This window comes from Xyrauchen texanus, chromosome 16 (genome assembly GCF_025860055.1).
Source record: "Xyrauchen texanus isolate HMW12.3.18 chromosome 16, RBS_HiC_50CHRs, whole genome shotgun sequence".
In the NCBI taxonomy this organism is placed as follows: domain Eukaryota; kingdom Metazoa; phylum Chordata; class Actinopteri; order Cypriniformes; family Catostomidae; genus Xyrauchen; species Xyrauchen texanus.
Window position 1 is genome coordinate 13,974,935 of NC_068291.1, and position 27,736 is coordinate 14,002,670.

Here is a 27,736-nt window from a genome sequence, read left to right on the forward strand (position 1 = left end):
AACATTTTCCTTTAACCTACAAAAACATTCAAATACAGCACTGTCATCTCGGTAGATCACTAGGGTTTAAACAGTTGGTTTGAGGAGGAATCGTGAGGCAGATCAACGCCACAATAAGTTGGAACCAAAAATAAACTTAGAAGAGAATAAAAGAGCCTAGACAGTGGGTGATCCCATCCCTGAACGCTTTAATCTTACCTCATTCATGAAATATTGACACTCTTCCTGGCAGTGCTAGTATTTGATGGTACTCTTTTTGAAAATAAGCAGGGAATGAGTATGAAAGCATATTGAGGGGAGAGATGAGCACCCTACAGTCTCTGGGTCTAAAGAGGATCACTTGACCAAAGAAGAGGGCTGAAAAATTCCATATGATGAGCACTTGTCTAATGATTCATTATATTATACCCAGATGCATCCATCAATGAAATACCCAACCATGAATATGAATAAATTACTGGAGACACTTCATGTACTAACGCACTTGAGAGAAACAGGAAATGCACTTGGTCTTAAATGGAGCCACAAATCTCCTTTAAGTCAGCCTCAAAACAGTTCAATTAAATATGAATCATGGAGCATTAAGGAAGGAAACGAGCCAGATGAAGTCATTGTCTGGGTTACTGTGTTTCAATGTATTACAAATTGTCTGGTTTATCTGAACACAACGACATGCCAAGTATGATCAACTATGTCGAAAATACTACAAAAGGTAGTGTCCTCCAAACAATGTTCATTTCCATAGAGAAATTGAATATATGAACTATTTCAGTCAGGATTTAGTCCCCATCACAGTACAGAGACTGCACTTATCAGAGTTAAAAATTACTTGCTCTTATCATCTGATCGTGGCTGCATTTCATTTCAAGTGCTTTTAGATTTTAGTGCTACATTCAACACGATAGATCACAACATTCTCTTGAATAGACTAGAGAATTATGTCGGCATTTGTGGAGTTGCATTAGCATGGTTTAGGTCCTATTTAGCAGACCGCTACCACATTGTCAGTGTAACGAGAAATTGTCAAATCAAAGAAAAGTTAAGTATGGAGTGCCACAGGGATAAGTTTTAGGGCCTCTTCTTTTCTTCTTATATATGCTTCTCCTGGGAGCTATTATCAGGAATTGTGGAATAAGTTTCCACTGTCATGCCAACGATACCTCAAAACCTGACGAAATTTCAAGTCCTAAAATTTGCAATGTATCAATGAAATCAAAGATTGGATGGACAGAAATTTCCTTCTACACAATTACGACAAAACAGAGCGATGGACCATGGTACTAATTATTGGACCAAAAACCTCTAAAAATAAGCCAAAACAATATATTTTGACTCTCAATGGATGTACTGTTACATCATCTTCAACAGCGAAGAACTTCGGTGTTATAATTGATACCAATCTTTCAAACTTCCAATGTTTGAAGAACAGCATTCTTCCACCTCAGAAATATTGCTAAGTTAAGACACATGCTCTCTGTTGATGATGCCGAAAAATTAATTAATGCATTCATGACCTCAAGACTAGATTATTGTATGATGATTAATGGGAGCATTAATGGGAGAATGTCCTGCAAGTTCAATAAATAAACTTCAATTGGTTCAAAATGCAGCAGCCAGAGTACTGACTAGAACCAAGAAATATGATCATATTAGCAAAATTGTATCATCATCACATTGGCTACCTGTTAAATTTCGTTTTAATTTAAAACTTCTGTTAACTACTTGCAAAGCTTTGAATGGTCTAGCTCCGCAGTACTTAAGTGACCTTGTGACACGCTATATTCCATCACGTTCATTATGATAGCAAAATTCTGGCCTGTTAATAGTTCCTAGAATATAAAAGTCTACAAAAGGAGGTAGATGATTTTCCTATTTGGCTCCTAAACTATGGAATAGTATCCCTAACTCTGTTCGGGATGCAGACACACTCTCTCAGTTTAATTTTAAAAATTAAAGTTTCAAAATCTATTTAGCCAGGCATACAACTAATTTATCCATCATCTCACAATTAGGCTGTTTTAGTTAGGTCTGCCGGAACCAGAAACATTGATCATGATCTATAACTCTGCAAAAAAATGGAATGGCATCTATGCTAATTAGAGATGCACCGATCGACCGGCCAGGGACCGGAATTAGCCAATTTTCCGCATGCTCGGCCCGGATCGGTGACCGGCCGTTCAGCCTCACGCCTTTCCGATTCCAAGCCGGTCCGTTTTGTTGCCAGCGGCGCAGGCAATAACGTCACAGCCGCACGTAAACATGTCATTGAAGAATACATTAAGTTCGAAATGTATAATAACTGTAAGGCCAAAGTAAACCGTGGGGGTAAACCACCACAATAACTTTAGGATCAACAAACCTAATTAGACATTTAAAACACCCTCACCCAGCTGAAAATGCCCATTTTAAAAAAGAAGCTAAAAAGTGAAAGCGGCTAAAGCTAGCCAGAGCTCAGAGCCAGCCACAAGTCAGCAGCCTCTCCTATCATTCCTTGGTATGAGCAGCGAAAAGACCAAAGCAATTACGAGGAAAATTATGGAATTCATGGCCCTGGATGACCAGCCGTTCTCCATAGTTGAGGACAAAGGGTTCAGAAATCGGATAAATTTCCTCGATAAAGAGTAGGAGGTACTTTCTCACATCGCGTTGCCCGAGTTGTTTAATCTCGTGTCATGTCACATGCAGCCTGTTATCTGTCAACATTTGGGTACACAAATCCGGGAGAGGGGAAGGGGGGTGCTGGATGGCAGAGGCAGGCTAAATACATACAAATTATGCCGTTTTGATTTAAAGTGCTGAGTAACGTAATTTTTCCCACCGTGTCCTATATTAAAATCAGTGCGACACACATTGCAAAAGGTGTGGGTATTGTCCATATGGCTTCGGGATATGAAATTCAATTCTTCCATCCAGCTGTTGTTAAATGTACATGTATATTTAGTTTTTTTCACTGGAGCACCAGCTGAGTCTTCTCCTCCCCTCTACCAGTGATGCTTGATTTAACATCCCGTGTCTACTGCCTGCGCGTGATATCAACAGCGCAAATGGGTTGTAGGTTGCCAGATTGAGGTCATAAATGATTTGTAATTTGTATGATGTGTTGATTGTGTGGGTAGGATGCGTTTCATTCAAGATCTGGCAACTGGACCACCTTGGAATAATATATTGATTTGATTATTCATATAACGTGGTTTGGGCCATACTAATTAAGGGAGTTTTTTGGGAGAAATAACAAAACGGGAGTGTTGACAGGTATGGTACAAGCCGATCCCGAAGCAGCAATCAGTTTTACAACTGATATTTGGACATCTAACGTAAGTTGAGCGTATTGGACACTTCAGTTTTTCAGATCTTTGGAATTGTTTTGTTAGACGAGTAATAAAGAGAAAAGGTCCATTTATAAAAAGAGTGGAAAATGAAAACTCATTTGCAGTTAATTGTTATTTCTACCTCTTTCCAGTCACAGAGCACTTTTGAGTGTTATTTAAGTGAGAGAAGATCCTGTAACTTAGTGCAGTTTGGGGGAAATTGTAATGTTTAATAATTAATTTTATTATGAAAATAAAATTTTGCATTGAAGAAAGGTAGATTTTGTTTGTATATGTGGTCAATAATAGTTCTTCTCAAAAAATCAGTATCGGCAGGTCACACTTGCGAATAAACGGAAATCAGCCAAGAAAATTGCAATCGGAGCATCTGTAATGCTAATATTATTCTATTTTTTCCCCCTGTCTCAACCTCAGGATTCAAATCCCAAGGTTACCAGAGCTGGCCAGATCCACCTCCTTTCCTGCTTGGTGTCGGAATCCACTGCTATGTGTCTCTGAGTGATGACGACTAAACGCAGCCGGTGCCAGCCAGACATCACTTCAGTCAGGGGATGAACTGATGCCAACTCCAACCATAAGACATGGGATACTTCATAAGCCACTGCCTGAACCTTGGATTAATGATAGACCTCACTGAAATTACCTGCTGGCTGAACTGTGAAGCACCTCACTGATCTCTGCCTGCATCACCTTGGTCTAATGATGGACTACACTCTTAAAATGGAATAAATAGACTTTCAATTAATTGACAACAAAAAAATAAAAAAACTTGCCAACCCCACTGCCGAGGGTTGGTAATTATTTTGGCATTATAAAGGGCATTATTTGGCTTTAAAAAGCAATAAAATAATTTGTGTTTGTATTGCATTTTGGTAATACAGCCAAACGAAAATAAAACAGAACTCAATTTTAGGTTCAAGGTGAATGTGTCTTTTGTATTATTTTATGATTTCATCACTTTTATCTTTGTTTCTTTATTACAAAGATATACATTACTGAACTTGCAGAGTAGTGTTCACAATGTATGCCAACCATGTGGAAATAAAGCACACTAAACTCACAGCACCACCAGAGATGATCAGAGATAATTTGCAACATTCTCATAGACAAATTATTCTGGCAAAACTATTTTCAGATGAATGAAACTGAAAAAAAAGAGTGAAAACTCTTTACATGCGCTTGTTCTAAGAGACAGGCTTGTGAAGCACGCCGACATGCGTGTGTTCCACGAGACAGATTTGTGCTGCATGTCACTGAACAAACAGACGTCTTAACCACGCATGAAATACAATTGGACGAGGAGCTTGAGGACTGGATTCAGCCTCGTTGCATTCTGCAGGTGGCGGGTGCTAGTTTCGCAACCTGGCCACTGTTTAATATATTTGGCGACTTCACAGATCCATGGTATTGCCATTTCCTGATATTGTCGATCATTTTCTGTTTGCACTCGGCATCGGGATCTTTGTAAGATATCGTCGATATCCGATTACATCGTCCTATGCCCAGCCCTATTAGATACCTGAAAAACTTGATTTGTATCTTTGTTCCATTGGTTTTGTTCTATTACTTGTAAAAGAATTCCTTTGTTCTTTATTACAGAGTGTTTCTGAGTGTTTATTTTATTAATCACTACTACACATTTATTTAATACTTAAAGGCATACCTTTCTAATAGGGCTGATTGCCGATTATATCTTTTGACATTATAATTGCGATTATTGATTTAGATTAATAGAATTTACATGAACTTACTTATTTTGTGTGGGGCAGTTGCATGCCATTTTCTTTATGTAGGCTATGTATTAACACATCTTGAGAATCTTCAGAATTTGCATACAGGTTCAGAATCTGCATACACCTTTTGCATTTGTGGGTCAATTTTAACCCGGTGGATTAATCAGGATTAATGTGGACGTAGCTCAAGTGAGAGACAAAAAAAGTGTGTAAGAGAGTATGGGAAAGAGGCAAAATGTTAAAGAATCTACCTAATATAATGTGTAAAGCCACAATTGATGCCCAGAGAAAATGGACCCGGAAACACAACAGATGTAAAAAAAAAAAAAAAAAAAAACATTGAAATGTTTATATCTCTTAAACAATTTTATAAAAAAATTTGAAAAAAATGTATTGTGTATTTTGACAGTCTTGAAAAAGTCCCAAAGTTGGGCTCCCGTACTAAAAACTATGTGGTATTTAAAAATGATTATCTACTTCTCCTGGGTCAAAAATGACAATGCAATAGGAGGGTTAATATTTTAATTACATGAAAAATAAATATGAATAAATTGTGCACAGTATAATTTAGATAGTGATCATTACTGATTTGCTTCAGAATTACCTTTGCATTCATGCACAGCGGGCCAAAATATGTTGTAAATAGACAATGTTGTCGCAATGGGAGTATATCTAAATGCAATGCTGTAATTGACACCTTTCACGTCGATATAATTGCGTAAGATTTAACTGTAATATCTTTTTTTTTCAATTAACTGTGCAGCCCTACTTTTAAATAATTTTTTTTATTTATATTCATATTCAACTTTTTAAAATGTGTATTCAATATCAAATATTTAATAATAATTCATTTTAGTTTTTGCTGTGGTATCAAAAATGAAGAGAACAATGAAACTTCAGGTCTATGTGTTTTTGTGTGTGCTGAAAGCAATTCCAAGGAGGCCGATACATTCACTAGAGAGTCGTGCCTTTGTTTTTCCCAGACTTAAAAATAAAGCTGAGAGGTCAGTTTCAAGTGACTGCTTGCTTTTAGATATTCATATGCATTGATGTATCCTCCCGATTACAATGAATGTCAAACACGGGCATAAAAACATCTTTGATGCTCAGGCACAGATGGCACACCAATGAACCGCCAACAGTCCCTTCGGTGACCATATGATGCATATTACATAAATGTTTTTTTTTTACATATATATATATATAAATGGCAACAGCTGTCTAAAAAACAGTTTCAGTCTGATTGGTTGGCTTTACACATGCTTTTGGAGGAGAGGGTATGCAGGTTTTTCTTTATATTAGATTCCAAGGTATCGGGGTGAGACAATAAGCACTTTTGAGGAAGAACTAAACAATGGATTTGCCAAAGTTGAACAGGTTAATGGCATAAAATCTTTGAAAGATACTTGGTAACAATTAAACTACCCAGATAGCACACATACATCTCAGAGATGTCCATTAATGATCTTCAATATCTAATTAACATCTGCTAAACATCTTAAAAAGATCAGATTTACAAGCATTCTGAATCATAAATATCTCCAAGACATCTGCTAAATGTCTTCTTGACATTCGAGACATACGTATTGCAGATGAGCAAACAACGTAAAAAATACGTCTTCCAGAAGTTAAAACAGCACAAACATCAAATGGACATCTGGGTGATATCAGGTAGATATCTACGAGCAGAAGAGTATACCCCCCCAATCAGAGCTTGATGGACAGAAATTCTGTTCACAAAGTCCATATATATTTTCTGCCTTTTCCATCTGGGTCTATGCTTCTGGTATAAGCCATTTCAGAAAAGATCCCAACCTTAAATGGTACATTTAAAATAAACAGTCAGATACTCTCTTCCTGTCTAAGTGGTTCTTGGTCAAAATGAACTGCAAAGAGCACCAGACTGTACACTGCACGTCAAGAGTCTGGCTGTGCAACACTATACACATAGAGACTAAACTGTGGAAAGATGATTGGTAATGCTAGCACTAAAGAAGTTAATCTATGAACTTTAACATTTGAATCTTTGATAGATTAAATTTACTGAGGCTATTTAAAAAAAATGTTGTCAGTAGGTGTAGCTTTAATGTTGAGGAGTTTGTGTCTGTCTTTGAGTTTGATGCTTTCCAGGCGCTTGATTCGTGGAATTTTAAAACGTTAATATTAGCATGCTTAGCTGTAACTAATGAGAACACGTTGGGCTTAACTATCAAAACAACACCTCTAATGACAACAAACTAGCCACACTTTCCATTTTTAATAATAAAACTCAAACAGAGAAAGAGAGAGATTTTGTGATTTTTTGGTATGAAAAACCTCCTTATAGGGCTCAATATATTTTTGTTTCATATCATTCAATAACTATATACATTTTAGAGCATTAATGGAGAAGGATATGCATTCCACATGTTTATTAGGCCTCAAGAATGAATGTAAACAACTTGTTTGATTACAAGTAAACTCCATAGGGTAAGCTACCTTTTAATTTGAAGTTGAAGAAGCATACTCAGTTTCAGATTTAATCCTACATAAGGTGTGCAACCTCTTTCCCCTAGAATTGAATCATCTTCAGCAGATGTTTGACTTTCCTCATGGTCATTAATTTGTAAGTTTCCGACAATGTTCTTCTTCCTCCTTTTTTTGGCCCGATGCTTGTCAGCAACGTAACCCGTACATGGTGTAATTGCTGTAGACCAGACTTTCTTGTCTATGTCAAAAAATTTGCGGATGTGACAGTACTATTTATCATGGAAACACGTTTAACTACAATGGCACGAAAAAGAATGTGAACTCTTCTAACCCTTCCCAGCATTTATGTATACATTTGTCTTTAAATCTGGTATGATCTTAATCCAAGTTACAATAATGAAAAAACACAATCTGTTTAAACTAATAACACACATTATTGTAATGTTCTTTTACATATTGATTACATCATTCAAACATTAACATTGTAGGTTGGAAAAAGTATGTGAAACCCAAAACATATCAACAAAAGCTAATCAGAGTCAATAGTTGGCAAACCTGGCACCATGCCTCGCAAAAAAGAGATCTCATAAGACCTACGCTCAAGAATTGTTGCTTTGCATAAACTGGAAAGGGTTACAAATTTATCTTGAAGAGCTTAAATCTGTCCGCTGTTAGACAAATTGTCTATAAACAGAGACTGGTACTAGTGGTACTGTGGCTGCTATCCCTAGAATTGGCCGTCCAGCCAAGATGACTCAAAGGGCACACTGCAGAATGCCCAAATAGGTAAAACAAAACCTCTAGAGTGGCCGCTAAAGACTTGAAGGAATCATTGGCCTGATTAACATCTCATGTTCATGAGTCTACTATGCGGAAAGCATTAAACAGGCATGGTGTCCATGGCAGGACACCATGAAGAAAGCTGCTGCTGTCCAAAAAAAAAAAAAAAAAAACATTGCTCTGCGGCTGAAGTTTGCCTAAGACCAACTTGACAATCAAAGGTTGTGGACTGATGAAACTATGAATTTGAAGCATAGCATATGGCGTGTGTTCCCAATGGTGAAGTACGGTGGAGGAAGCATCATGATTTGGGGCTCCATTGCCGCATCGGGGCCTGGACTGCCTACCATCATTGAGGGAAAAATGTATTCCAAAATGTATCAAGACTTCCTACAGGATAATATCAGGGTGGCTGTGTGCCAGTTGAAGCCCAGTAGAAGTTGGGTGATGCAGCAGGACAATGACACTAAACATCAAAATAAATCCACTACAGAATGGCTTATAAAAAGCTCCACCTTTTGGACTGGCACAGTCAGGTCCCAGACCTTAACCCAATAGAGATGCTGTGGAATGACCTCATGGGAGCCATTCACACCAGACATCCTATGAATATGGCCGAGCTTAAGCAGTTTTGAAGAATGGTACAAAATTCCTTCTGAACACTGAGCAGGTCTAATCCACAGCTACCGGAAACGCTTGGTTGAGGTTATTCTGCTAAAGGAGGATTGACCAGTTATTAAATCCAAGGGATCACTTACATTTTCCAAAGCACTGTGCATGTTTAATGTGATGTGTTCACCTAAGTCATGAAAGATCACAATTGGTTGTGTGTTGTTAGCTTAAGTACATTGTGTTTGTCTATATTTGTGTTTTTGAGATGAGAATGAGATCACATTTTATCACCAATTCAGTAGCTTTAGTGTTCGCTTTATTAAAACAAAACAAAAAATAAAGTTAAACAGTCAGGATCTGAAGTAAAAATACCAATCAAAATCACCTACGGGTGAACTGATCTGTAGTGAAAACATATAAACCAACATAAAACCAACATATAAGACAGACCTACCATAAGCTCTGAGGTTTTAAAACGATGGAATATGCTTCTGAAAAAGCCACAAATCAGTAAGATATTAACTTTATTTGTAAACAATTAAGTTAAATTAAAATTACAATTCAATTCTTGTGGAAAAACTACAGAACCCACAATCCTGAAGCAAAGGCCACCAATCAGAGATTGCCGTTTCCACGGAAAGAGAAATTGCATACTGCATTCACATCTTGTCAGAATTATGAGATTCTCCTCAGAGCTGTTCATATCCTTAGTCTAAGAAATGATGTATTTATGGCAACACTCAAAACGTGTATATACAATAATATATACTGTACATGTGTCTTCATTATTGCTAAAAAATATACTGCATCTCTACATTTATTTATCTCTATATTCTCTTGCAATATATCGAAGAACAAAGCAAGCACACAAGGCTAGCTAGGAAATGTAACTAGATTATCTAACATTAACTAGATGTGTAATAATTTTAATATGGAATCTTGTACTGTTGTAACATAGAAGACAGTTGTGATGTTTTTTCAAAAAAGCAAAAACATTAAAAACACACTAAAAGCACATTTTTTCAGTTCATTTCCTCATAAAAGACGAAGTCTTGCCGTTCAGATTTTTAAAGTGTTATAATGTTATGGTTCATTTCAGATCTGGTTTGATTCAAATGTCAAATTTTCAATTGTCTGACCTATGTAGAATTCGTTTTTTTTTTCAGGATTAACTGATTTCATTCAACTGTGCTGGTGGCAGCATTTTCACAAACAGGTCATATATTGAAATGCACAAAGAGTTGAGATCTGCTTACCTGAACAACTTCTATCCCTCTTTTCCTGAAAGAAAGTAAAAAAAAAAAAAAAACAATGTTATTTTTAGCCCATGACAGAGGCTTCAAGAAATTAGTAAAAAAGATATTACACTCACAATTTTTAATTCAACGTACACTGTATCGTCATGGTAGATTAGTTTCTGACATGAAAAAAGCAGTTTGATCTGTTTGAGATATTCAATATCACTGAAGTTTATTAAACCCATAATTCATAAACAGACCGACCAGTCACTCTCCACTTTATTGTGATCACTCCAGGTTTGAACTGGGGTCACGGTCAAATGAATGCTAAACCTCACTGCCTGAGAGACTGAGAGATCCCGCCATCTATGTTTGATAAGCTTGTTTGATTACTTGGACTGAACCAGAGTTCGTTTCCTCCCCCTCCTGCTGCCCCTGCTGGTCTGTGTTTTCACATCATTTATTTGGGTCCAAACCGCGATCCGATTAAGTCACCAACGTGAGTACAAGAGGCAGCTGTTCACCACTGTAACTAGGTAACAACTCAAGAAGACGTCACTGTGTTAAATTAAGTATTAAAGTTTGTCTCTTTGGATTTACCACGAAAACTTGCCATGCATCCTTTTGGGTGTAGTAATAAAAAATACATACATTTTAATTTATGGGGTCAGTACGCAGCCAGGCAGTTGGTTTCTCTGTATGCTTCAGATTATTCCATACCAATGTCAAGATTATCCATTGAATGAGAAGTATCTGAGAGTCAAAACATTTCTTATTCTGCTAAAAAACATCAAACGTGGGGGTGATTTTAAACTGGATCTGAACTTCTTATTTATGAGTAGGGACATATTGTTTAATTCATTATGTGGGGGGTCCTTCTGAATATGGAAACTAAAAAAAAAAGATTTATCAAAAAATATCCTTGAGTTTTAAGCTGATTTTTTCACAGAACACCAGATTCCTATAAATCATTGAGCCCATCACAGCGCACAGAAGAAACATGCCTGAACTCCTCCTGAATGTGCAGTATGCCGTCACACTTACATTAATCAAAACCAGTGACAGAGGCAAGGTTGGGAGGATTACTTCTGAAATATATTCCACTACATATTACAGAATACATGCTGCAAAATATAATTTGTAAAATATTAGATTACTGTTAGATTACTCAAGTTCAGTTACATATTCTAAATACTTTGGATTACTTCTTCAGCACTGGTAGATTTTTTTCACTTGACTATAAAAACTCTGCCAGTACAGTAAGACAAAATACACATGTTAAAAATACATTCTCTGAAAAACCTAAATATCTTATGCAGTTTTGTTTCTAAAACAAGATTAATCAAACTGATCTTGTTTTAAGGATTTTTAGATATTTTTACAGGAAAACAATATAAAAATGAATATCAAGAATATGATTTTTGCCCTAATGTCAAACGTCTTACTAGAAAAAAAGAAATGATGATCAAACGTGAATTTTCTTGATAAAAAAATATGATCATGTCTGGTAACGTGCATGTAAAATGGCTAGAAATAAAATTTTTGCTTAGCGTAAAGCTGACAATATACAGAAGGTGTATTTCTATTTCTCTGCTCCAAACTTACTTCTCTGTCTGCTCGTATTTGTAACACATCATAAGAAAGTGTTTCACCGCTGTATTCTAATTAACAATTATTTAAATTGTAACTGTAGTGGAATAGTTACTTATATTTTGTATTTTAAATACGTATTCCTGTTACCGTAATTTCCGGACTATAAGCCGCAACTTTTTTCCCACGCTTTGAACCTCGCGGCTTATACAATGACGCGGCTAATATATGGATTTTTCCCGCTTTCAAATTTTATTAAAAAAAAAAATAAAAAAAACATTCTGTGACGTGCTCAGTTTTTTGGCGGCGTGAAGCTTTCATTAGACCAATGAAATTGCCGAACGGGTTAAGGTCAAACAACTTTTTTGTTTACTGTTTAGATTAAATCGAAGCGCTCAAACTTCCCATCATTCTGATTACGGTAGTAATTTTGTCACCCTCACCATGGCAAAGACATGGAGAAACGCATGATGCTGCTTTCAAGTTGAAGGCGATTGATCTGGCTGTTGGAAAAGGAAATAGAGCTGCTGCACGGGAGCTTGGTCTTAATGAGTCGATGATAAGACGCTGGAAACAGCAGCGTGAGGAATTGACTCAGTGCAAAAACACAACTAAATCTGAGGCTATTCAACTCCGAAACCGAAGGAGATGACTTCAGTGGTTTCAGTGCACAGGACGAGGAAGATAGTGACCAATAACGTTCTTGGTAGGCTACTATTTACTGCAAATGTTTTATTACAAGCCGTGTGTGGCAGCGGGGGCGTGGTCAAGCGCCCGTCCGGGAGAGAAAAGTTGTAAGGGCGCTTACACCTACGCTAAATTATGTCTAACACCGGTGTCTAATTTCAAATGCCCTGCTTCACGTGTCCTTCTTGGGAAAACTGTCACACGGGCACCAGTGTGACAGTTTTCAGCAGGGCACTTGACGTTCCAGGTAAGGCTTTTAATGGCCACAGCAATGTTTACAATCAATTTTATAAAGTTTCTCAATTCTTCTATGTGCCAACACTAGACTGACGTGTGTCACTCTCTCAGCTCTGTGGCTGCTGCCTTTTTATGCCGCTCTCCCCATGCTTACTGAAATTAGACACGATGTTAGACATAATTTAGCTCAGGTGTAAGCGTCCTACGCTTTCTCTCGGACGGTGCTTGACCAGCCGCTGCCACACCGTTTCGTTAAAGCCTATTTATTTTGTTACAGCGTGTTTCGTTAAAGCCTATTTATTTTGTTACAGTCGTGTTTCGTTAAAGCCTATTTATTTTTGTTACAAGCCGTGTTTCGTTAAAGCCTGAGTAAAGTTAATTTGTTTCAATGTACCGGTAGGCACCTGTGGCTTATAGACAGGTGCGGCTTATTTATGTTCAAAATAATATTTTATTTAAAAATCAGTGGATGCAGCTTATATTCAGGTGCGCTCAATAGTCCGGAAATTACGGTACATGTATTCTGCTACTCCCCAAACACTGGTCAGCGTGCAGGAGAGAATTACATTTGTTGTGAAAAAAGTAATGCAGATGGAAAGAAAAAGCAAGTGCAGGAACAGGGTTAATTTTAATTCAGACACCTCTAATTTTCAATATAGTCAAATGCTGGCTTTTCTCTGCTTAAGACAAATGGCAGACATTTTTTTTTCAACGGAGAGTTGCATAGGGGCAGCATAGAAATTTAACAAAATGTCGAACCTTGAAGTGGTTTGATTACAGAAGCAGAAGACCATGTCGGGTTCCACTTCTGTCAGCCAAGAACAGAAAGCAAGCCCACAAGCTCCACGTTCATAGCACGGAAAATTCAGGCACACTTTTATTCACTTTACAGAGCAGCTGCAAATTATTAAACCAATAGATACATTTGAACAAATTAAATCAATAATTATTGATCTTATATATCTTATTTTTGTATCAAATTGCAATTTCAGAAGATGTGTGAGTAAATCAGCTCCATCTCTCCCTCTCTCCTTTGTGTACAAGCTGCATGGTGAATAAGGGGGTGGGCACGGGCCGGGTCTCGAAGGCCAACACAATGGCGTCAACAATCCCATGGAAAAGCCTCTGTTGGGGACAGCGATCCCTTTCCGCTGTCCACCAAGCAGAAAAAGAGTGTCTTAAGCTCTGCGTGCGATCCACGTGGGATTGCAAATTACGCACTGGACACAGCAACGCCAAGGCTGGGTCTGCCTCCTCCCGGGGCCCCCATTCTGATGGTGAAAATTAACTGAAGCTCCTGACCATATCTGAATGATTTTATGCATTGCACTGCTGCCACACGATTGGCTGATTAGATAGCTGCATGAATAAGTAGGTGTACAGGTGTTCCTAATAAAGTGGTCGGTGGGTATATATAAGAATTAAATTGATAATTTACTGGACAAGAAATCTGTTATTGTCTTGACTAGATTTATTGGCTGAACAAATTGTTTTGCATTTAGTGAACAAACAAATTCAAACAGACTAAACAATCAACTTTTATTGAGGCCAATTAAGACAGAGGATGTCTTACTGCATCATGTTGCCTTGATTTTTTAACAGTGCCGTGTCCTCATCCAACCTAACGTGATACTTATCAAAGCTAAAAGTAGTCCAATGAAATATTAGACTTTTTTTTGGCCAGACAGTTACACTATTAAATGGCCGTGCATTCTTGGATTCGGTCAGGGGTTATTTTTTATCTGTTTATGTACACACAGAGAACTAGTTAATTTTGAAAGTACGCACCAGTAGTTTTGAACATCCCTATTCTCAAACCACCTCAGCTTGGTATGAGTGTCGATATTCTGTCAGGCATAAAGCCTAAATCTAACAGTGGTATTGTGTAAAATTAATAGCATAGTTTTTGTCTGAGATAGGTCACAGTGACAGATCACAGCATTTAGAGATATGGACAGACGTAGGTGAGGCTCAGATTTCATTGCCATGTTTAATTCTATTATCTAACTAAAGCATAATATTGGAAAGAGAAAGCAAAACATAGTATGCATGAACATTTTTTATTTTGACTATGACAGAAGACAAGATAAAAGCAACATTCCACAAGAACAATGCGCTCCATTTCATGCATAAAACAGACACAAAATTTTTCTTCATAAAACACCACGATAAGAGCAGTAATGTTGTGTATGCCAGCACACTGAAAAAAAAAATCAACAGAAGCTCCATGCTTAAAATACATTCAAGTTAAAAAAAATTGTCCCAATCAACAGAAATGTAGAAGACAGTATACCTAAACTGCAAATGTGTAGTTGACAAATAAAATAGACACAACCTTTTTTAATTCAAAAAGATTTTAGGTTACATTTTAAATAAATGTATAGAAGAAATAACACTCTTAGAAAAAAGGTTCTGTGGAGTTCTATATAAAACCCCAGGGTTCTTTACTCCGCTCCAAAGAACACTTTATGCCAAAAAGGTTCTATTTACAAAGATTTACAGAAAAAAGAACCTTCTTGCACAAAATGTAATTGGCGAACATGAGTATGTATGCATGTATGTGAATGCATAAATTACATTATTCAAAGTGTAGCATCTGGACCAATCAGACACACAATTATTCATTATTTAATGAATAAGCCAACAGATGTCTCAAGACTATAACAAGCAAAAGTCCAAGTAGGCCCAAGCCGACTCCGTTATGTCTGCTCCCACACTGATCATTATCAAGCCTTTACACTGTCTTTGCTGCCACTGGACCAGCAAAGAGTGAACCCCCAGTGGCATTCCAAGCGGGGGAAGTTAGCTGCTTCCCCCATAAGAAATGGACTAAAAGCCCAGAACGACAGACCTTTCTTCATTAAATTATAGACAAACTGTCTATAATTTCACATGAGTATCCCCAGGACATGGTGTAAAGGATCATTACTGTCTTGTAAAATGTTTTTTGTAATTTATATTGTTTTATGCATGACTTATGACAGGACTTACTCTTTTTCCCCTGACTCTCTTCTGCTGTTCGTGTGGGAATGGGATTTCACTTCAAAGCTATATCTATGTGTGTAATATTTTAGTCAATAAGCCATGAGAATAATATTACTCCAATAAGAAAATTAATCATAATTATTTTATTAAAGCTAATTCCCTACAGTAGAAATTGTGAGCCGATGCAACGAGATGTTGTATTACGATTTTAATGGTGGAGAAATCATTCAGACAAATAATAGAGTTATTTGTCATTCATCTAAATAATAATGGTTGTCAAATGCGACTGAATCCATTATAAATTTCCTTAAATAGTAATGTAGAAATATGACCATTTAATTTAATTCCTAGCTCACACATACGGTTTCATACAAGCACAAAGAATATATGTCGACAAAGTGGTTTCATGCAGGCCTACGATATTCTCCACCAGACAGCAAATAATTTCCCACTTGAATCACTAAAATCTCTGTCGTGGATTGCCTAGTAATCATGATACCAGGTTATGTTAAAATTTATTTATCTTTGCATCTACAAAACAAGTCTACAGGAATGCATCACAGCATTGAATTAAGCCAACTGCTCTGATATAGAGAGATTAATCAAGGTCTACTCGAGTCCAAAAACATCTATATGTCAAATGTCCAAGTGGAAAGAGAGGAAGTGATGGAAATGTTTCAATTTCTCAACTTGTGAGTATTTGTTGCTTGTAGTTTTATTGTCATGTAAAAAATATACATGATAATTATGTCTTTTTTTATTGAAGATGCCATAATAATTTAACATGGGTTTTAGCAAAGACCTTCACCTAACTCAGAGCACTTCTGAAGTTATGGATATCAACATCATCAGAGCTATGAGAAGTGAAAGTCAAAGGGGGCATTTGACTTAAAAACGATGACAAACAATGTCATAAAAGGTACATATTTCTATTATTTCTCATTGTTTTGCATTGTATTAAGGTTTTATACTTGTTTATTAATCTAATTAATGGTTATAATGTTGACTTATGTTAAATGATTCAACATTTATGATTTTCACATAAATAATATTACAACTAATTAACTTTTTGCTTATTATTACTATTGCATTATGAATTGTGTTAATTATTGCTTGTGTTTTTGTTAATACAAACTATTAAAAATGCTTTACTTAATACTTAATGTATATGATATGGTTATTTCACTTTCTTAGTGATATAGTAATATGAACTATTAAATTTGCATAACCATTAAATGCATATCTCCTAGTAATAAAACAAAAAATACATGTAAAAACTAAACAAAAAACAAATGTTATGGTTGTATGTTGGGAACCTGTAAAAGATTCTATATAGAACCTTTCCACCTATCTTAAAGAACCCTTTAGGGGTTACAAATATGAAACAAGGGATAGACCATTTAGACCCTTTAGGGTTCTATATGGAAGCTTTTCTTCCAAAAGTGTAGGCTACATATACTATAGGGATATACAGTATATTAGTAAGGATGCACCGAAATTTCATCCTCCACAAATTTTCAGTCAAAAATGACCAAAAAAAAAATACAAACATTCACACAAACATTAACACCTCCTGCAACCCCCCCCCCCCCCCCCCACTCCCCCCTCCTGCTACACAGCCTGCACTCAAAATCTGTGAAGACGATGTGTGCCGTGTCTTTCGGAAGCAAAGGTCAAGGAAGGCTCCAGGCCCAGATGGCATCTCACCAGCGTGCCTTTGACTACAGAACTGTTGCCCTGACATCTGTGGTCATGAAGTCATTTGAGAGACTGGTGTTGGCCCACCTGAAGGACATCACTGGACCCTTTCTGGATCCCCTTCAATTTGCTTATCGAGCAAACACGTCTGTGGATGATGCAGTCAACATGGGATTGCATCACGTCCTGCAATCTGGACAGACCGGGGACATACGCAAGTATCTATTTTGTGGACTTCAGCTCGGCTTTCAACACAATCATCCCAGCTATTCTCCGGACTAAGTTAAACCAACTCCCTGTTCCCACCTCTACCTGTCAGTGGATTACCAGCTTTCTGACGGACAGGCAGCAGCTTGTGAGGCAGGGGAAATTCACTTCCACCACCTGTACCATCAGCACTGGTGCCCCCCAGGGATGTGTGCTCTCCCCACTACTCTTCTCGCTCTACACAAATGACTGCACCACCAAGGACCCCTCTGTCAAGCTCCTGAAGTTTGCAGATGACACCACTGTCATCGGCCTCATCTGAGATGATGATGAGTCTGCATATAGAAAGGAGGTTGAACGGCTGGCTGTCTGGTGCAGTCAAAACAACCTGGAGCTGAACACGCTCAAAACGGTGGAGATGATTGTGGACTTTAGGAGGAACACCCCAACATTGTACCCCCTCACCATTCTAAACAGCACTGTGGCAGCAGTGGAGTCATTCAGGTTCCTGGGCACTACCATCTTACAGGACCTGAAGTGGGAGATACACATCGACTCTATTGTGAAAAAGGCCCAGCAGAGGTTGTACTTCCTTCGCCAGCTGAGGAAGTTCAACCTGCCACAGGTGCTGCTGAAACAGTCCTACTCAGCAGCCATTGAGTCCGTCCTCTCCACTTCAATAACTGTCTGGTTTGGTGCAGCTACGAAATCAGACATCAGAAGACTACAAAGGACAGTTCGGTCTGCTGAGAGGATTATTGGTTGCCCCCTGCCCCCCCTTCAAGACCTATACACTTCCAGAGTGAAGAAAAAGGCCCAACGGAGAGGACCCCACTCACCCTGCCCACTACCTTTTTGAACTGTTGCCTTCTGGCCGGCGCTTCAGAGCTCTGAACACCAGAACTGTCAGAGACAGGAACAGTTTCTTCCCTCAGGCTATCCATCTTGTCACGAACACTAGTGAAGGCGCCTCCCCCTTCAGTCATCGGAGATCAGACTCACCGGAGTATTGACCTTAGAGACTACATTTCCCATAAGCCCGCATACCTAGGTCTGATTGCGCTACAGCTGTCCCTTGTTTTCTATCACTATTTAAACCATGACTGTTTACTCATTCTTTGCGAAGTCTTGTTTGCTCCAGCTACATTTCCAAGCATTACTCTGTCTATACCTATTGATCTATCGTGTACCAACCTTGCTTTGTTTTCCGACCACGTTTGTTTGCCACCTGCCCTGTTATTACTATTTCCTGCCTTTGATTACCGTTTTTTGCTGCCTGTCCTGATCCTCTGCCTGTTTCACTCTCGACTTTGCCTGTCCTCTACATTATTGTCTGCCTGCTCTTCGACCCTGCCTGTACGACCTGAGTATTCTACTTTCAATAAAAAGCGCTGATGGATCTCAACTCACCTGAGTCTTCATTACACATCTAATGAACAATTAAATTGCCCCATTGAGCAATAATTATGTGCAATACACAGTTTAAGTCTATTTATATATATCCACTTCTGCCATTACTTACATTGCTCTGTACATAATATACTGTGCTTTTGTTCTTTATATAACAGATTGTAATAAATTTGCACTACGTGTGTGTATGTGGGTATGTATGAAGGTGAGTGTATGTACATATATGTATAATTATTTATTTTTTATTCCTTTTTGTTTTTAATTACCTATGTCTTGCTGCTGTTTTTGGTATTGTTTGTATTGTTGTACACTGGAAGCTCCTGTCAACAAGACAAATTCCTTGTATGTGTAAGCATACTTGGCAATAAAGCTGATTCTGATTCTGATTCTGATAATAAATGCCGTGAGGAAGTTGCAAATTATGTGTCTACAGCCAAATACTTTGCCACCAAAACAGATATATGGTCAAGCCGCACCATGGAGCCTTACATAAGTCTTTCAATTCATTACATTAATGCCGATTTCAATTTGAAGACCACATGGGGCAAAACATCGCCCATGTACTGAGGGAAACGTTAGATGCATGGGGTTTAAAAGAGGAGAAGCTTGTCTGTCTCATTACAGACAATGCCTCAAACATAAAGCTGGTGGCTGACGTGAATGGATGGATGAGGCTCCAGTGCTTCGGGCATAGACTCCACTTGGCCATAGGTGAGTAGGATTCTTTCCTCCTGATTGTGTGAAATATGTGATGATTTAATTATGTGTCATTTTAACAACAACAACAACAGCAACAACACTAAAGACAGAATGTCAAACCAGGTAGGGATCTAGGCAGTCCATGATCGACAGAGTCCTCAAGCAGCAGAAGGCCATTACCCAGGTCCTTTCAAATGACCAAAAGGTCAGACATCTCACCCCCTCGTGGCAAGACCTTGATGTACTGGAGGTCATCAATAAGTCACTCAGCCCTCTGTTTGAATTCTAACAAGCACTTTCTGGAGAGAAATATGTAAGTGTGTCTTTTTTTATATCAGTAACCTTATAAAAGCTGTTTTATTCTACACGGGAGGGTCCTCACAAACAGACATTCAATCCCTCGCAGGAGATCAAAAAGTAGGAGATCATCAAAAGGCGTGTCTCTCTCCTGCTCTTGGTTTCAGTTTCTGCAATTCCAGCCAAACTCATCATACAAGACCTGTAGCTGCTAGTGTGTAATGGTATTTTAGAGCTCCTTGTGTGCAATGAAGCGATTTCTATTTGTATGACCGCGTTTTGTAGGTGTAGTACATTGCACGTATTGGATAGAACGGATGCTAAAATTGTGTTTTTCTTTTTAAACATCCCATATCCACTATGTGCAGTCAAATTTTTTGAATTGCGATGCATCGTGCCACGATACACGTTACACCCCTATTATCCTGTTCTCCGTTTTTGTGTTATTGTGTCATAGCCGTTACTGTCAAGCTCCAAAATTACATTAAAGAAGCATTATGCATTTCTATGCATAAAATGCAATTAAATTAATGCAATTATTTCATTACACAAGAAAGGTCATGGTTAAAAGTACATTTCCAAGGCACTTCAATTTCCAATAGACAAAGTTAGCAGCACCATTCAGAAATGTTTTTAAATATGGTACAACAACAAGCTTCTTGGGTGTGGAAGAAAGCAAAACTTCACCAAGGGAAATGTTGACTCCAGTTGACTGAATATTCAAGAAGTAATTAGGAAAGACCTGCGGAGTCCTGTAAGAAGGTTTTATAGACGTATGACACTATATGATATAAATATGATATGTAATATGATATAAAATTATATGAATTTTTAGAATATATTTTATCTAGTGTTTATGCTGCCTCATTATCATCAATGCCTGTGCTTGCAAATATCTGTTCAGGTGTAAATGAGTAAAATGCACTATAAAAATTACCATATTAGAAAATCAGCATATTATAATGATTTCTGAAGGATCATGTGACACTGAAGACTGCAGTAATTATGCTGAAAATTCAGCTTTGATCAAAAATTGCATTTTACAATATATTCAAATAGAAAACTGTTCTTTTAAATTGTAAAATGAGTTTACACAATGTTTTTACTGTATTCAAATAAATGCATTCTCGGAGAGCAGAAGAGACTTCTTCTGAATCTTTTAAATGGTAGAGTAGGTCTTAAGTTTTTAAGTAAAGTCTTTATGTGAAGAAAATGTATAGTCAAGATTACTTCTTTTAACTTTAAACTTGATTTTGTTCATTAAAAGTTTCTTCACATTCATTCTCTTTGCCACATTCCTCATTGATAGGCCCATTGGAGGGGTCATTTGTAAATTACCTCAATATTCCTTATAGTTCACGCCTCCTCGCATAAGACATTTCTAACACTAAAAGTGTCTTACAAAAGTTAAAGTACTATATTGTTTTGTATGAATGAGTGATCAGGATGGTTTTCACATCATTTTGTAGCAAAAACTCTATAGGCTACAAGATCCAGTTCTCAAAAGGCTTGTGGATAAATGTTTAGTATGTGTTATATGGCCTTATTTCAATGACTTAAACATTTTAGTTTTTAAAAAAAACCATGCATAAACGTTATTTTCTCAAAAATACAAACATGTACATACATGTTGCTCACATATTATTGTAGCCCAGTTTGTGCTGAATACAGTGTTATCAGACTTTAGCCATTAATACATTTTTAAGTAACTGAAAAAAGCACAAATGTCAAGGCATGTCAAAACTTCTCCAGGGCCCAAAACACCCTCAGACCCCAGAGGGTTAACACAGCTCAAAGTTCTTCCTGGAATATCCTGCCACAATAAAAGCAAAAGGGTTGAGAAATTATGACTGAAATTGTATTATTGTATAAAATAAATGTATTATCAATAATAACATTTATAATTTGTTCATTTATTCCAAACAATATCTAAATGTAAATTTAAATAATAATTATAATATTCAGTTTTGGTTTTTGGTCCAGTGTGACCAATTTTGGACCAGTGTTTCTGTTTCGGACAAGAATTTCCATTTCGGTGCATCACTATTTATCAGGCATAATCCACAGGTTTATTCGTGAGGTGTTGTGATGAAGATTTTTCAGGAATCATTCTGCAGATTCTGTCTGACATTGCCTTACTAAAGTTGCAGTAAAAAATGGTTTATCGAACTGTTGGATGCGATAAACTTCATGAGGCGCCCCCGCGATATTTACCATCTAACATATATGCCCTTTTGAAAGTGGAGGCGAGATCGCACTGTGACTCTAAGTGCTCTGGTTTCATTAACAATCATCAATCTGCATCTGGGATACAAATAAGGGGTTTGGGCCACTCTGTATTAGAGTCTTTCTTGTTTAAACTTTGTTTTACGTTATAAGAGGTGAAAGTTATTTAGACTATTTATTGTTTAAATATCCGTTAGTTACCCTGTTAAAGTGCAGAGTTTATAATGAACAATGCAATTTAATAATCGTTGGGCGAGATGAGAACAAATGCAATTTTACCAAAACATTAAAAAAAATCTGAAAAAAAAAATATATCAGTGAACAGTAAATCTGAACGATTTAAAGATAATGTCTAGACTTTAATGAGCACCTCCATATCACATGCCTGGAACTGCAGATATGAGCACATGCGTGTTGATATCTCTCTCTCTCTCTCTCTCTCTCTCTCTCTCACTCACTCACTCACACACTCACACACACACACCATAAAAACTTCACTTAAAATATAACCAATCAATACCACAACTGAACTGCCTGTCACAGTCAGACACACAGAAGTTCAGTGGTTTCTAGCTAGTCACTGAGAGAACCAAATTAAATATCAACACTACTGTATATGCAGTATAACATATCTGTCTGCCAAAAGACAAGATTAATGAACAAGATGGCAAAATCTAGAGCAGGACAGGAAGGGGGTTGGAGACTGTGACCTCATTTCTTTGAGAGCACAATGATGAAATCTCATGACCTCTTTTTACCCCCATGGCTGAGGGAACACTGCTCATGAGCTCTGCAGGGAATATCAAAACCATCAGCACACAGGCCACCAGCAACCCACACACACACACACACACACCGGCAGAAAATTCATGGTTACCAAAAACATCAACTGTTCCTGTATTACTCAGTTGTTGCTATGCTTCCCTTGTTGCCCTGGTTCCAAAGAAACTTAAACAACAGTTCTTGGGTAAGTTTGAAGCCTACAATTCATTCTGAAATTAGGAAGCGAAAAAGAGAGAGAGAGAGAGACAGAGAGAGAGAGAGAAACATGTTACTTTCAATCTGTGGCAGATTTAGGCATGGGCGACATGGGGAGTCGCACAAGGGGGAATCTAGTGGGGGGGGGGGTGGCCCCCCCACCCAAAAAAGCAAGAACTGCTACTGCTTTCAATACAATTCAGGAAATGTAGGAACATTTCCAGCTTTGAATTTTTAAAAGACAATGTTGTTATTAGTTCCTGTACTTTACACAAAATAAAGTCCAGGTCACGTTTAGATGAACCGTAACATGTCCAAGAACGAAACCATGAAAGCAACAGAGTACAACCGGAGGTTGCACTAGGGAAAATCTTTATACGTCACTCTGACAAACTGAGTTTGTTTTTATCCATCATACTAGTTTTAATTTAATAAGTAATAGTATTCAGGGGCGTAGCATCAATTATAATGGTATTAGGGTTACCAAGTGTACGGTGTTACCAGTTTTACTGAACTTTTATACCAGGTTAAAAGGGGAAACATTATGAAACTTCCAATATCAATACAATATCCAAACGAATAGAATAGCCTTAAATAATGAATAGTTGCCTAATGAAGAGTAGGGCTGAAATGATTAGTCGACATTATCGACAACGTTGACAAACATTTTTGTTCTCAAATAGTCGTTTGATCTCATTTAACGTAACATGAGATCAGATGTGAAACTAATGATGGCGTGCGAGAGCAGCGCTGCAGCTCGCGCCTGATTGAGGAGAGAAAGCACAGCTCACTGTCCAGACGCACTCCAAACTTTCCAACCAGCTTCAGGTGATGTAGATTGCAAAATATGATGGAATTATAAAAAAAATACTTGTTGTGAAATATAGCATAGCCAAAGCTGCCGTTTCACTGAAGCAAAACTTGCATGTCAGAGTGTCTTTAAAGGAAACACCTCGCCGTTACATCTTTAATGCATCCTTTATTATAGTTCAAATAATACAGAAGCAGGTCGTGTAAATAAGTATGAACTCCAAAACTGGCATTTCTCTGTGTGGTCAGAGCCGCTTCTATGAGTCACGTGATGTGGCTCGATCTTAGAGGGAGAGATTGAAACTGCACCCAGGTGTTGCGAACTCTGGCGAGGGCACGCTAGTCCCTCACACGTGCTAGCTCCAGTTAGATTATAATGCGATGGCTCGCCACAAAGTGAATAATAATATCTAAATCTGTGATATGCAGCTCTATTAAGAGAGAGTTTGTTTTTGTGAGAGTTAAAGCTGAATCGATGAGAACAAAAAGGTGAGAGAGGGTAGACTTCGACCTCTTAAGTTGGGGAACAAGCTGAATAATCGGTTAAGAGCTAACGATTAATCATTCCAATAATCGCTGAATAGTCGAATAATCGTTAGATTAATCGATTATCAAAATAATCGATAGTTGCAGCCCTAATAAAGAGTTTGTGACCCATGATAAATGAACCTAAATAACACATTGAAAGCCAGATGTTCTTTACCAACGCATCAAATTACACAGGAAGCAAAGTACGCTCACTGACAGAAGACGTTTAAATGCAGGTAGCGAATATAATGTGCGTGGTGGGCAATGTTAAGATGTCTCGGATTCGGAATGACACAAGAAATGTTGTTAGACACACAGACACGTGCTTGAAGAAACACACTTTATTATATTTTTAAAAACAGATGACAGAAAAGTTGTCTATATGTTCGGAGGTCTGCAGTCTCGTGGAACAGGCGTATGTAAAGGGTTCTCATTCTTTCTTTGCTTCAGTCTCCTGAATTTTTTTGGGCAAGAATAGTATCGTCTATGAGAATGCTGCAAATGACCTCAGACCATCAGAGGTGCTTTGAGTTCAGTTCATTTTATTTCCACAGAGCAGTTCATTGTCACAATTCTGCAGGTCACTTTATATACAGCCTATACAGCTTTGATTAAATTATGAAATAATACAAAACATGTAACCATGATTTATATTTCAGCAATCATTATCATTATGATCATTATGATTACATTTATAATTGTTTTTAGATCTTAACTGCATAGACGGATACTTGCGTGACGGTAAAATGGAAAAAGAGGTTAAATAGGTTATTTGTTTTGCTTTTTTAAATAAAATAATGATATCTTGGCAAGTCTAAATGGTATACATATGACAGTGGATTGACATATATGATTTATTTTCTGAATCTTCATGCTTAAGCCTGGTGAATCCAAAGAGTTCTAGGGTGAGAATTCTACCTGTCAACCAAAAGTTGAGCTAAAACCAGATCTTTATTTTTACGCCGCTTACCCGCTGCTTTAAAAGGAATAACCATCTGATCGAAAAATTTGAAAAAGCACAAAACATACATAGTATAAATATGTACATGCATACAAATATATGGTGCTGTTGTATGTTTTTAAAACCTAACACAATCTGGCTTCTGATTATATCTCTGAACTTATTGTTATTCGTAACTCCCAAAGATTTCTTAGATCGAATATCCTTCTGCTTCTTGCTGTTCCCAGATCACGGTTCAAGGGTCAAGGAGATCGTGCAGTCTCTGTTGCTGCACCAAAGTTGTGGAATGGTTTACCTTTGTCTGTCAACATGTTTAAAACCCATCTCAAGACGTATTTATTGAGTGAAGCATTTGGGACATTATAAAGGTTCTTGTTATTTTTCTTTATTTTAATTTAATTCAATTATATTTTTAAGTCTTTTTATATCATTGTATTGCTTTATTGTAATTGTACAGCACTTTGGTACACTTCATGTTTTTTAAAGTGCTTTATAAATAAATTGTATTGATTGATATTGCTTATATATGAAAAAAATAATCTAACTAATGCTGTTAATTATACAGGAGACCTTCTAACTAGTTAAATATTATAATTGTTAAAATATTCATTTAAAAAATAAAAATGGCAAATTATTATAATGCAAACACACTGATGTAATGATTGATGTAGGTAGTAATAAAATCAGAGATTTTCCCAACACAAGTGGTAAAGAGGTGCAGATTACCAGGCAAGGCAATGGCGCCTGTCTAGTTGTGATTGGGTCACCCAAAACGCATCTTTAATTTCGGGAACTGATGCACTTTGATGCAAGTTAAACTGATGCAAGTTAAAATGTTTTTATTTTATATGTTTTTATGTCAAAATGACAGACAGAATTTGGAAATATCAGTCAATGTTTAAAAAAAATAAATGCTTGTTTGTTTTTTTAAATCGGTGAATGACTTTCCAGTTAACAACCCCTGGGTACAACATGTTATAAAGAGACTCATCTGCAACACTGTATCTTGAGCTGACGTGATGTGACAAGTTTCCAGCAAGTGGACAAGTTTCGGTCCACACTGATCAACCAATCATGAGATTTCTGATGTTTAATGCACAGTTATGAAGAGATGAAATTTGGAGTTTGCTCCTCACATAAAGCTATCGTATGGCTTCAGAAGATGAGTGGACTACATTTATGATAATGTTATGGTTCTTTTTAGCTATTATATATCCATTAATGTCATCTGGCTACTGACAAGGACATCAACCCCAAACAGGGTCCAAAATTATCACCCGTCAAATGCCAAATGCGGTACATTTTCTATTTGGCTGGAGAATTTCGTGGTGTCATACGCCACTCTGGTATGCACTTTTTTGTGTGTCAGCTTACAAAATAATGTAATATGTTCCAGTTTCGTCATCAAGGGGTTATGGATGGATGGATGGATGGATGGATGGATGGATTGACAATTGAAATAAACTGCTGATATGGATTTCAGAAACAAAAAGAAAAAAAAAAAGACAGGTATTAGTATTGGCGAGGCAATCTATCTGCCAATTAAATATTTAATAAATAATAAAACAATACAATACTTTTAAAAAAGCAGTTAACTTTTAAACAAAAAACAGTATCTTACAGTATAAATTGTCTCTTCATGTCTATAAAATCCACTTGTATAATGCAAAGAATTATATAAATGTATTTTTATATTAGGGCTGCACAATTAATCGAAATGAAATCGAAACCGCGATATTACCTTTTGCGATTATTAAATTTCAAAGGCTGCGATTTAATTAAATAAATAAATAGTCTGCTCCCTTCAAAGTTTATTTGCGGTCAGTCCAGTCTATATTAAGTTACAGCATTATTACAGTGTTTTCAGAGTGGCTCTGTGCTCCACAACTCCCTCTCATGCTTAGAGTAACAGAAGTGCTCTGAGTTCGGTGCCGTTTGCTTACGTACGATAAACGCTTTATTTACACTTAACTGGCACGTCCTGCGTGAAGCGTTTTTTATTATTATCTGCGGTTGCAGCATCTTAGTCTCCGCAAGGCACAGGTATCATAATAATAACGCAGAATATAAGATGGGGTATAATTCAAACATCTTTATTAAATGATTTGAGCAAACAGCATTAACAGTAACACCTGCAGAGTCCAGAAACATCTCTTCATTCTCCTGTCATTTGTTTACCTCACGAGAGAGCGCGTCACCCTTATTACACTCCCCGCGGAAACAAGTGAAAGCGGAACTAATATTACCAACATCCAACAATAT

The 27,736-nt window shown here is 37.2% G+C and overlaps 1 protein-coding gene across 1 annotated transcript in view; it reads right to left on the minus strand.

Annotated features, from left to right (window-relative positions):
- Window positions 1-27,736, minus strand: part of LOC127656821 (inositol-tetrakisphosphate 1-kinase-like) — an 82,364-nt gene that overhangs the window by 44,333 nt on the left and 10,295 nt on the right. Inside the window, exon 3 of the mRNA XM_052145300.1 lies at window positions 10,180-10,204. Coding sequence (XP_052001260.1) covers window positions 10,180-10,204 — 25 coding nt within the window. The remainder of the gene's footprint in view (window positions 1-10,179; window positions 10,205-27,736) is intronic.